Source organism: Protopterus annectens, chromosome 8.part0 (genome assembly GCF_019279795.1).
Source record: "Protopterus annectens isolate FY-2018-M chromosome 8.part0, PAN1.0, whole genome shotgun sequence".
Classification (NCBI taxonomy): domain Eukaryota; kingdom Metazoa; phylum Chordata; order Ceratodontiformes; family Protopteridae; genus Protopterus; species Protopterus annectens.
Genome location: NC_056741.1, coordinates 1,404,951,226 through 1,404,963,243, shown reverse-complemented (window position 1 = coordinate 1,404,963,243; position 12,018 = coordinate 1,404,951,226). Strand labels below are relative to the sequence as shown.

At 43.6% G+C, this 12,018-nt stretch overlaps 1 protein-coding gene across 2 annotated transcripts in view; it reads left to right on the top strand.

Moving 5' to 3' along the window:
• ALG9 (ALG9 alpha-1,2-mannosyltransferase) overlaps positions 1-12,018 on the top strand; it is a 2,405,363-nt gene that overhangs the window by 284,942 nt on the left and 2,108,403 nt on the right. For both annotated transcript variants that reach the window (XM_044080998.1, XM_044080999.1), the window contains exon 4: positions 1,571-1,641. In XM_044080998.1, the coding sequence (XP_043936933.1) occupies positions 1,571-1,641 (71 nt within the window). The remainder of the gene's footprint in view (positions 1-1,570; positions 1,642-12,018) is intronic.

Below are 12,018 nucleotides of genomic sequence, written 5' to 3'. Positions count from 1 at the left end.
GTTGTCATGTGTTAGGGTAATGTTTGGAGCATGTATTTTTTTCTCTCAGAGAAGATTAAGTGGATATTAGTATTAGAACAGAAGGGGTAGATGTGAAATGTCTGATGATAGATAGCTATAGCAGCATGCACATAGTTCTTGTCTTGCATAGGCTGAGTAGAATTCGGGATGCATATCTGTTATGGGATCAGATATAATAATTAGCACATCAGGTAGTGAGCATAACTCCAGCTTTTTGGTCACTCAATTAGTGAAAAAGCACATCTTTGTGCCTAGTGATTTGGAAGACTCTGTCCATGCCAAGCAACCATCTTTTTTGTCTGTGGGTGCATGGAAATAAGACTTAACAGAATATATTTGTCTATGTATTTCAAGTTTTCAGCTTCTATTTACATACTGTGTGAGCGATTATTATGTTACATTGGTAGGAGAATTGAGAAGCTCCCATCAGAACATCTATTAAAACTCCTAACATAGACAGCTATTAAAACAGATACTTGCGTCATGGGCCTACGGCCTTGGTAGCTATTATGTTGGGTCCCAAGTTAAGGCACAGAGTGGGCAACTCCCCTATTATACATTAAAACAGATGCATCTTGGACTTGTTTTGCCATCTTATCAAGCACTAGTAGAGCTAATCTAAATGATCTTGGGAAGAGTTCCCCACATATTTTAAGAGTATGTGCGGAACTTCAGCTTCCATGAGTTGAAAATTGGTATATTGTGTTATCAGTAGCATCTGAACAGGTATGTTGAGAGTGTAATCACAGTGGAATTAAAAAAAAAGGGGGGGGGAACTAAATAAGAACTGTACCCCCCCCCCATCACAGAGTTGATGAATTGTAATTCATTGGGTCCAACTTTATTGATTTTTTTGCATCTTAAGTGTTTCTGGTGATTAGTAGTCCTTATTGCTCTTAATTCATCATTAGCTTGACAGTTTGGAGAATATGTAATCTAGAGAAGAAAAAATAGTTAATACTGATTATTATCATTTGTTTTCCATTGTGTTTGTACAAGAAAGGAGTCATTTCGAAGTAACGGAATGTAAGGGGTGCATGGGAGAAAAATCATTGGAAAAATCATTTTTTGAGTTATCTATATAGTCACTTAGTGAGTGGTTACTTTAGTGTATATGGTCTTTTCTGGTGATTTGGTCACTACATCTTTTGTAGGGTGTGGTCTGTTGGCAACTGGGATGCCATTTATTGGATCTAGACTACCCTCTTCTCTTATTTGTCCCAAATCTAGTCTGTTCTGTGTGCTAGGATGCAGAAAATTAATTTGCTAGCCTGTGATCAGTCGAGCCATTAGCTTATATATGTTATTTAAACCTGCATTTTTGTGGCATTAATTTTAAGACATTAGAAATTGGTTTGAATGTACAAGTAGGCAACCAAGTTGGCTAATTGTGTTTAGTGACTGGAAAGCTGGCAGTCTCATTTTTTTTCTGCTGTGTTTGTGAACATTACTGCATTAAATGAAAAAAAAGAGTTTTGTCTTCTAAAGTCTGCAGTTTGTGTACTACTTTTAAAAAGCAAACATCTGGCCTCCTCTTTATACTTTTCAGGTCCTTGTTTTCTACTTTCTGCGTTGCCTTTTGGCCTTTGTGAGCTGCGTTTGTGAACTGTATTTTTACAAGTAAGTCTATATCTTTTTCACAAATTACTGCCTGCAATGAATTGATAAAATAAATAACCTTCTATGATGCTTCTTATTAACAACTAGGATTCCAGGATAAATCTTAATTGAAAAATTTCTCTTCATAATTAATATAGGTATGTAATTGCTTAAAAGTAAAATGTTTTTATTATTTAAATGCATCTTGACCTCTCACGTGGAGAATGACTGTCCAATGCAAGAGCTCTCTGTAAACATTTTTGATGCACAAACATTCAATTTCATATGCAAGTGCAAAAAGGTCTGCTAAATAGTGTATTGTACGCAGTATGACAAGTAGCATATATGATGAGAAAAGTTATCTTAACATATCAGAATGATTTAATACCAAAATACTTGTCATTTTCTTATTTTTTCTTATGTTAATTTTTAACAACTGTATATCCATGTTTAGAAAATATATTTGTTTCCTTATGTTTAAGTGGGTAGGCAAACTTTTCTTTGGACCCTTTTCAGCCTTGACCCATGAGTATACCACATAAAATTACTTAGAAGTCACATAGAAATTGTATAGAGCTTAATGTTGTAATTTATTACTATTGTGACACTTTTGAGAAAACATACCCTTAAATGCATCATGGCTAAATATCTGCATGTCTGGAGTTTTGACATGTTGTGGTTGTGTAAGTAACATGCTATGTACATGTTTAACGACATTGTATTCCTAGGAATGTTATTTTTTATTGCTAATTTGGTTTGTGGAAATGAGACTCTGGATAATGTAACAAACTGAGTTGGAATAAAATTGTCTAAAAAAGTCATTCTGTCTCTTTTTGGGAGGTTGAGGATATTCTCACTTGGAAGCATGAGGGCTCAGTTCTTGCACATGCTTTGATATCACACACCACTATATAAGTGAGCCTAGCCACTGCTAATTTTTTTCTGCTGCTCACACAATCCATTTCTTATGCATGTTTGTGAAAGTTGACTGCATTCACTGTATAGGTAGATATTTACAAAACTGTGTGAGGGTCATCAGATTTCTAACCAATACCAGCAGTGGCATTATCTTTGTCCTAAATTGGAGCACAGTGTGAAGCACTACTATAAGTACCAGTGGATCAGATGTGACACCTGCAGATGTCAGAAGGAGAAACTCGTAGACTGCCTTGCTGTTAGGGTAATGATGGAGGTTGATAACACCACAAATAGGGGTTAGCTGGAAGGTGCCACAGGTATCCAGAATTTCCAGCTGGAACAGCATTGCAGAGACTGAAGTTTGGAGGGTGGTAGCAACCTAGTGATGTCCTTCTATTCCTATTTGCCAGTATTCCATACATGAGTTTACCCTTCTTCTGTTGTGTGTTTCCGGCCAGTATTCCAAAGTTTTTCAGTCCCTCTTGGTGCGTCGGACGTCTGACGTGGCTGACAGGAACGTGGGCCATAAAAGTCACATCTGCACATACCAGCCCACAGAACTCTTCAGCTGCCGGTCGTATGCCAGGTGTTTCTGTTTACTGCTGATGTTGGATAAAATAATTCAGATAAGTACCCCGTTGGGGAACCTTTCAGTCCTCCTTACCTTAACTAATGTATGTTCATGTCATCCAGAAGAGGCAAGTGTAAGTGTGGCTGGCAGATTCCCCACAAAGACACGCACGATCAGTGCCCTTTTTGTTTAGGAAGGGAAAACAACCACGAAAACTGCCCTATCAGTAAGGCGTTTGTCCCTAAAACCCTATGTCACTGCATGCAAGCCCTTAACCTTTACCTTGATAACCAGCGTCTTAAGCAACTCACGCTAAGGATGGAATGTGCTTCTGACGCACCGACAGAACCACCTAACAAAAGGCCCAAAAGCACGCGGCCTTCTTCGGCTGCACTTCTATCTTCTTTACCTCCGCCTGTGACCGACATTGGCCTGGTAGAGGAATCGGCTCCCGCCAGCCAGTATAAAGTGAGTACCTATGAGGAGGCCACACAGTCCTGAGGGGGAGGCAACATCCTTAGAGGCTTTACCAACGCCTGCTTCAGACGTCGACTTGGAACCTACCTTTTCTGCTGGTTCGTCGCAACATGCTGACCCTATTCCTGTTTCAGGCCCAAGGTCCTCTCCAGGTCGGATGCCTGCAAGGCCTTTAAAGAAAAAACAAAAAGCCAAGCACCTTTCTCCACTGCTTGAAAGCACCCCAGACTGGCAAGCTTTCAGCAAGAGTATCTGCAATGCCTTCATGGCCCTATGGCCTATCACTGTTGGGAGTCCTGCTACAGCCCCTCCACTCCTCAGCCCTAGGCCTCAGACTTCTGCCAGGGAAGAAGAAGAGGAATTCTCTGATTCCTCAGAGGACTCCCTCTCTTACAACACCCAAATTTCCTCTCTCCTTGGGGTATGGCTCCCCAGTGGAAGAGTCCATTGACCATGACTCACCAGTGGAAGACTTAACCTTTACAGAAACCATTAGTAAAATGAGAGACCACTTTCAGTGAGAATCCTCTGTCATGACCGAAATACAAAAGAGGATTTATGACCTCATACAGATGGACTCTGCCAGCTCTTCTGCAGTTCCTCCCATTCTGACGGCCTTCTTGGATGCCTTCTCATCTGCATCCCTCAATCCTGACTCACAGACCCTGCTCCTCGCAAACCCGACAGGCTGAACAAAGTACCTGAAACTGAAAAATTCCTTATTAAGTGCCCCCCCCCCGCTGACCCAGCCACTATTACCATTGCTACTGATAGGGCTACTAAACTTCCCATACCACTACCTTACTTCCTGCTGATAAGGATAGTAAGAATATGGAATGCCTTGGCAAGAAAATGTATACGTCTGCCATGCTGTCCTTTAGGGCCACTAACTGCCAGACCCATATGGCCAAATACTCTCTAGCCATGGTAGAGAAAGCCACTAAAGATTTGGCTGTCATCCCAGGCTGTCCAGCCAAAGCCTCTCTCGATGTTCTTCGTGTTTCACTGTTGCAGTCATCACTTTTGGGTTATCTGCTTGCAGTAGCCCTCAATCGGCCTGATTAACATAGTCTTGGGTCCTGCGTCGGTTCCTGTCCCTTCTTCCATGACGTTCATAGGTTCATAGGTTTATACTAGGCTATCTGCCCCAAGGCATTTATAAGCCTAGCCCGAATTTTTGTGGCTTACGCCACCCCTTATATGAAAAAATACTGTACCCATTAGTTTGTTGTGCCTCTGTCCAGCAGTGACACAGAAATGATTCCCGGGGTAAACCTACGATCTCCCATCCACAGGTCAAGATTTCTCTTGAACAGAGCCAGCGAGGTGCTCTGCCTCACATGGACCGGGACTCTATTCCACAGCATAGGGAGTCTCTGAGTGATAAATCTATCCCTCCAGCACGTCCTATTTATATCCGTGCTAAGGTTTAAGTTGCTTGCTCTAGTGGTTTTGGTGGATTTGGATTTTTTGAGGTGGAGCATGTCCATTAATTCCGGGTTGGACATGGCCTTGTATGTCAGGCACATGTCACCTCTGAGCAGACGGTATGCGACTGAATAGAGCTGGAGTTTCTTCAATCTGACAGCATATGACAGATTTTGGAGTCCCTTTATCCTTTTGGTGAGAAACTTTTGGGGTCTCTCCAATTGCTGCAGATGTCGGGCGAGATACATCCCGAATGGGGCATTGTACACGATCATTGGTCTGATAAGTGAAGAGCACAGGGGAACAATGACCTCACTAGATCTGGATGTGAATCCCTTCATGATCAGGTGGGCAATGTAGAAGGTCTTTCTAACCACTTTAGCAACGTGAGTGTCAAAAGAAAGGCCACTGTCAACCTGGGTCCCCAGGTCCCTGATAACCTCTTCTGTGCTTAGTGGATTGCCACCTATATGGTAGCTTGGGGTTACCTTGTTTTTCCCGAAGGGTATGACTATACATTTTTTGGCGTTTAACTTCAGGCCATGGCTCTGGCACCAGCTATCTGTTTCCGTGAGTCCCTTCTGAAGGATATCCGTGTCCGATACACTTTCCACTATGGCGCCCAGTTTGCAGTCGTCTGCAAACTTTGTCAGCCAAAGTCCTCCCATGTTGGCCTGTACTTCTGAGAAGTAGATGCCGAACAATAGGGGGCCAAGGACCGAGCCCTGTGGGACACCACTTGTGACCGGCTTGGAGTCTGACATAGCGCCAGCAACTCTAACCCTGTGGGTTCTGTCCTTAAGCCAGTTTGCAACCCATCTTGTGACATATGGGTTTACATTTAACCTGGTAAGTTTTTCTACAATACCCGAGTGGGGTATTGTGACGAAAGCCTTTGCAAGGTCAAGGTAGGCTGTATGGACTGCCTTTCCCTCATCAATGGCCTTGGTGACTGTTTCGAAGAAGTCGACCAAGTTCAAAAGGCATGATCTTCCCTTGACAAAGCCAAACTGGGTCGGGTCCAATGTCTGCAAGTCCCCTATATCTTTGTTTATGAGCTCCATTATGATCCTCTCCATAGCTTTGCAGACTAGACTTGTTAAGCTTATGGGGCGGTAATTACCAGGGTCTGTAGAGGCACCGCCTTTGTGGAGTGGGACCACAGTTGCCGTACACCACTCCTTGGGCACGTATCCTGTGGTAAGGCTGAGATTAAACAGCTGCCTTATGTGCAGGTTTAATTCCTCATTTAGCTCGTGTAGCACACAGCCAGGGACACCATCCAGTCCCATTGATGCTGTGTTTTTAGCTTTAGTGAGAGCAGCTTTCACCTGCGCATTTGAGATGTCTGGGAGGCTACACTCCGCTGGGATAGTTATCTCTCCTTTAGGGGAGGGGGGTGAAGTTTGCACTGAACCTGTCTGCCAGTATGTTGGCAACGTCTGTGGGTTCAGTGATTTTTGTATCATTTTGGACTCATTCTGAGCATATCTGGGAGTTTCCACCCAGGTTCCTAACATAGCTGAAAAAGGCCTTATGATTGTCCTTTGAATCCATGGCAATTTTTCTCTCAAAATTGGCCTTAGTTGATTTTATGAGTGCTCGTATTTTTTTACTAATAATGATCAGGGGTGACTTCCCTTTTATGGATTTTGTTCTATCATGTAATAGCTTTCTCCTCTTATTGTAAAGTTTGTTAATGGCTGGGGGTCCACCAGACTGGACGTTTGCCCTTTGTGGAAAGAGTCTTGGTTTTATTTGGGATTGCCTGATCCATGCAGTCCTGGAGGTGTTCATAGAAGGCATTTGTAAGGGCAGGTCGTCAGGGTATAAAACATGCAACTGATGCCATTACATCAGTCTTTCTTGCTGTGCGGTGCCCGAAGCAGAATCAGTTTGCAAGTGCCGGTCAGCCGACTCCTAAAATTTTCATTTTTGAGTTTCAGAATCGAAGTCTTCAACTAAAGCTAAGTACCCCATTGGGGAAACTTTTTCTTGCTCCTTACCGATGTTAGTAAGAGTTAATAATTGCATTAATTGTAAAAAGCAAATACCTCACAAAGATTTTCATTCGTACTGTATTCCTTGCCTAGGCCCTGACCACGATGTACCTTGCTTTCGGTTTTGTGCCTTATTTAATCAAAGCACTGTCCATCGTCTATATATTTTTGCTTCTAAATATTTTGGTTCTCGGTTCAATTATCCAGAAATGTCGTCGGTAAGCCATCCGACTACCGGTATTCCAAAAAAGTGCAAAGATAAAGACAGGCTGCCTAGATCCAAAACTGCAGATGATGCTTCTCCTAAGCCAGTCGCCAGTTCGCCGGTACTCAGTGAGGCGCTTTCACAGCCCCTGATACCCGCAACTTCTGACTTGCAGGCCTCTACTGAGACCCATTTGGAGTCCGGTATGCCACGAGATGCTTCAGCTGTGGAACCTGTGGATGTCTGTACCTTGGATGTGTCCGGAGCTGCTGTGCAGGCACCGGCTTCTGAGGGTGTATTCAGGCCTATGGACTTGCATATTAAACCGAAGCCTCCTTCTTCTTCAAGGCCTAAACCTCGAACCTTGCCTAGAAAACAGACGCCCAGGCCACATGTTCAGGCCTCTATGCCTAAAAAAGCAAATGATGAGAATGGCTGAAGATATTATAACTTTAATCAGGGGAAGCCAACCTCCCCCTTCCAAGAGACCTAGGACTGAGTTTGTTTATGAATCTTTTGACCAGGATTCTGATTTTTCTGATTCTTCTGATGATTTGGATTTACCCTTATGTACTTATGAGGATTCTAACGTAGAGGATTCTATTCCCTATGCTTCTCCTCCAGAGGATTTTTCCTTTGGTCAAACCTTGCACACTCTTAGAGAGCATTTCCACTGGGAAAGCCAGGATTTTTCTGATTCGAAAAAGAGGCTTAGGGATTTCTTACTTCTTCTTCAGCATAGGCCTTTGGCTATACCTCCTGTACTAGACATTGTCGATGATGCCTTCTCAGAATCTAGTTTGGCCCCAGATTCTTTACCTCCTGCTCCCTGAAAACCTGACAGATATTACAGGGTTCCTGACTCTCACAAGTTCCTTTTTAAAAATCCTATTGTGGATCCAGAGACTATTTCACAGGGACCCAAGGGCATTAAGGCTTCTACTGCCAATAACCCTACCCCTTCTGATAGAGACTCCAGGTCACTGGATAGATGGAGTAAGAAAGTTTACACTTCTACAGCCTTGGCCATTAGGGCCTTAAACTGTCAGTTTCATATGTTAAAGTATCAACAACATGTTATTGGATTACTTAAACAGAAAATGATGTTGATTCCGGACTGTGCTGAAAATAAGGAATTACTAGATTTAATGCATTCTGCTGGACAGGTTGGAAAACATACTTTGCAATGTGGGTTTGATTCTTTAGAGGCCTTTTGCAGGGCTGCTGTCACTGGGTCTGTACTCAGAAGGTTTGCTTGGCTTAAGGAGCAGTCTTTGCCTGATCATGTTAAAGCTAAACTGTTGGATGCTCCCTTAAATCAGGATCGCCTATTTGGCAACAAAGCTGAGGAAGTTCTTAAAAAGATGGAAGATGTGCAGACTATTTCTTACAAGTTCAGCCTCCAAGATTTAGCAGGCATTGGCCCTCTAAGAATTGGACCTTTCCGGCCGCTTCCAGGTCTTCTCAAGCCAAACCCAAACCCAGACACAGCAGAAACCCCAGGTTTCAATCCCAGGGTATTCACAAGACTAAGCAGTGGGGGGCTTCCGCTCCCAAATCTGGGAGTAGTAAGACTCCCCCCTATGGAAAACTGCCTTAATTATGTGATTTTACAACTTCCAAGCACTTCTCAACTGAATGCTCCTTTTGGGGGGAAGGATTGGTCTGCAGGCCAGAAATCGGGAACCCAGGACAAATGGGTTTTAAATATAGTATTCCAAGGATACAGATTTAATTTCTACACATTACCAATGCCAAAAGGTTGGCCAGATCTACCCCCAAATCCGTGGGCAGAGGCTCAAAAGCAAATACTTTCTCTTTTAAACATAAAAGCTATTCAGACTGTACCAGAAGACGAAAAAGGACAAGGTTTCTACTCGAGACTTTTCCTGGTACCCAGAAAAGACAATTCTTGGTGTCGTATTCTGGACCTGTCTATTCTAAACACCTTTTTGGTGATTCCAAAATTCAAGATACTGACTCTTCACCAGTTGCTTCCTATGCTAGGAAAAGATGCCTGGATGGTAACACTCAGTTTAAAGGAGGCATACCTGCACATCCCAATCAGGGAATCTTCCAGAAGATACCTACACTTCAAAGCAGGCTGCAATCACTACCAGTTCTCTGCACTGTCCTTTGGCTTATCTACTGCGCCCAGGGTATTCACAAAGTGCCTAGCCCCAGTCATTGCATTTTGCAGGCAAAGAAATATTCAAATATACCCATACCTGGACGATTGTTTAATTCAGACAGGAAGCCAGGAGATACTTTTGAATCATCTGGCCTTCTTTCAAAGGGTGCTGACTTGTCTGGGGTACACCATAAACGTAAAGAAATCACATCTGATACCCTGTCAACAAATTATATTTCTGGGAGCAAACTTGAATACAACTTCCCAGATGGCTTGCCTCATGCCAGAGAAACAAATTTATTTGATAACCTACTTCAAACAAGTGGCCACAAAAACCCTGCTATCTGCAAGGCAAATACTACAAGCCTTGGGGTTCATGGCCTCCTGCATTCTTCTAATTCCGTATGCAAGACTGCATATCAGGAAACTACAATGGTATTTAAAAAGCCTATGGTGTCAACATTCGCAGGATCTAGAAGCAATGATTCCTATCATACCTTGCCTACGCCTAGAGTTTCTTTGGTGGGCAGAGGCCTACCACCAAAACAAGGGACTACCATTCACAACACCCCCTGCCGCCCAAACCCTAACAGATGCATCAGATTATGCATGGGGGGGGGGGCTCATTTGGTAGGGAAGAGCATTCAGGGCAAATGGAACCCAAGTCAAATGCATCTGCATATCAGTCAAATAGAAATGTTAGCTGTACAGAATGCTCTGACAGCCTTCAAGGACCACATTCTTCCAGGACAATTAATGGTAAAGACAGACAGCACCACTGTTATGTGGTATATAAACAAGCAGGGGGGTACACATTCTTACCCCCTCTGCAGACTAGCCATAGCATTGTGGAACACAGCCCTGAGCTGTCAAATGCATCTACAAGCTCAATTCCTGCCAGGAAAACTAAATACACTGGCAGAGGAACTAAGCTGTAACCTCATGGACCCACAGAAGTGGAAACTGGAACCAAGGATTTTCAACATGTTGACAAACAAATGGGGGAGCCCAGATATAAACCTGTTTGCCTCCCCCCAGAACCATCTGTTGGACACATTTTGCACAAGGACTCCCCACAAACAACAGTTTATGCCTTTCTCCCTCTGCCTCTGCTCTCCAAAGTACTACTAAAGATCAAATAAGACAAACAAAGGACAATTTTGATTGCACCAGACTGGCCACGCCAACACTGGTACCCCCTCTTGTGCAGTGTGTCACTTTTGGCCCCATGGCACCTGCCTCAGACTCCTACTCTATTGTCTCAGCAGGAGAACCAAATTCTGCACCCTCAGCTTCAAACACTGAACCTAGCAGCCTGGCTAACTACATACTTTTTACTATCCCTCAGTAAACCAGTGATGGATATCATTTTAGAGGCAAGGAGGCAAGGAGGCCTAGTACCAAAAAGTCTTAGAAAAATGGAAAAGATTCTGTGCCTGGAACCAGTCTCAAGGGATGAGCACAGCAGTGCCCAATTTACCTCAGATTTTACAATACTTAACTGAGATGCTTCACAAGAGCCTGTCTTTCTCCTCCATCAAAATTCATGCCTCAGCCATTTCAGCTCAGTATAACACAGGACCACCCCTCTTCTCTCATCCACTGCTTAAGCAGTTCCTCAGAGGGGCCAGAAATCTACGACCAGCCAGGTGAGCTCCAACTCCAGCCTGGGACCTCAATTTTTGTATTGGAAAAGCTCACCCTTCCTCCTTTCGAGCCAGCTGCCACTGTGTCCCTCAGGACCAATCCCTTCTTCATGCCCAAGGTGGTATCCTTTGTGGCCCTTAATCAGTCCATACATTTGCCAACCTTCTTTCCTAATCCACAGATCAAAGGGGAATGGATTCTGCGCTCCTTAGATGTGCACAGACAACTTAGATTCTACTTGGACAGAACTAAACCTCAAAGGAAATCTGATCAACTGCTGGTGGCATTTGCTGCAGAGGCAGAGGGGAAGGCTATTTCAAAGCAAACCATTTCCAAATGGATAGGCCATTGCATTAATTTCTGCTACAAACACCATGGAACACCTATCCCACAGGGGATCAGACCCCATTCAACCAGGGCTGCATCTACCTCTACAGCCTTTCTCAGAGGCGTCCCTACCAGGGACATCCTAGAAGCTGCTACCTGGAGTTCTGTACATACTTTCACCAAGCATTACCATCTGCCAATTTTCTCTAAATCCAGAGCTGGCTTTGCCACTGCAGTCTTGCAGGGCCTTGTAGCTGGTCCTAATGCTGTCTAAATTCCTCCTCCCATCCTTAGCTTTGGGAATCTACCAAAAAATGATGACTGCAACAGTGAAACACGAAGAACATAGTACAGTTGTGTATGCGTAACCATAAATGTAGATGTTCGAGTGTATTCACTGTTGCAGTCCTGGTTACCCTCCCTCCAGCCCCCTTTCTTCTTTTGGATATACCTCTACTCTCCTTTACTACATTCAAAAGCTTTTTGGTGTATTTGCTTTTTTGTTGGAGGTATAACCTTGTAATTTTATAGATTTAATTGCTTCCCATTAAGGAGGCACCTGACATCTGGGGCAAGAAAAACTGATGTAATGACATCGGCTGCATGTTTTATACCCCTGACGACCTGACGTCATGGAAGAAGGGACAGCAACCGACACAGGACCCAAGACTTTGTTAATCAGGCCGACTGAGGG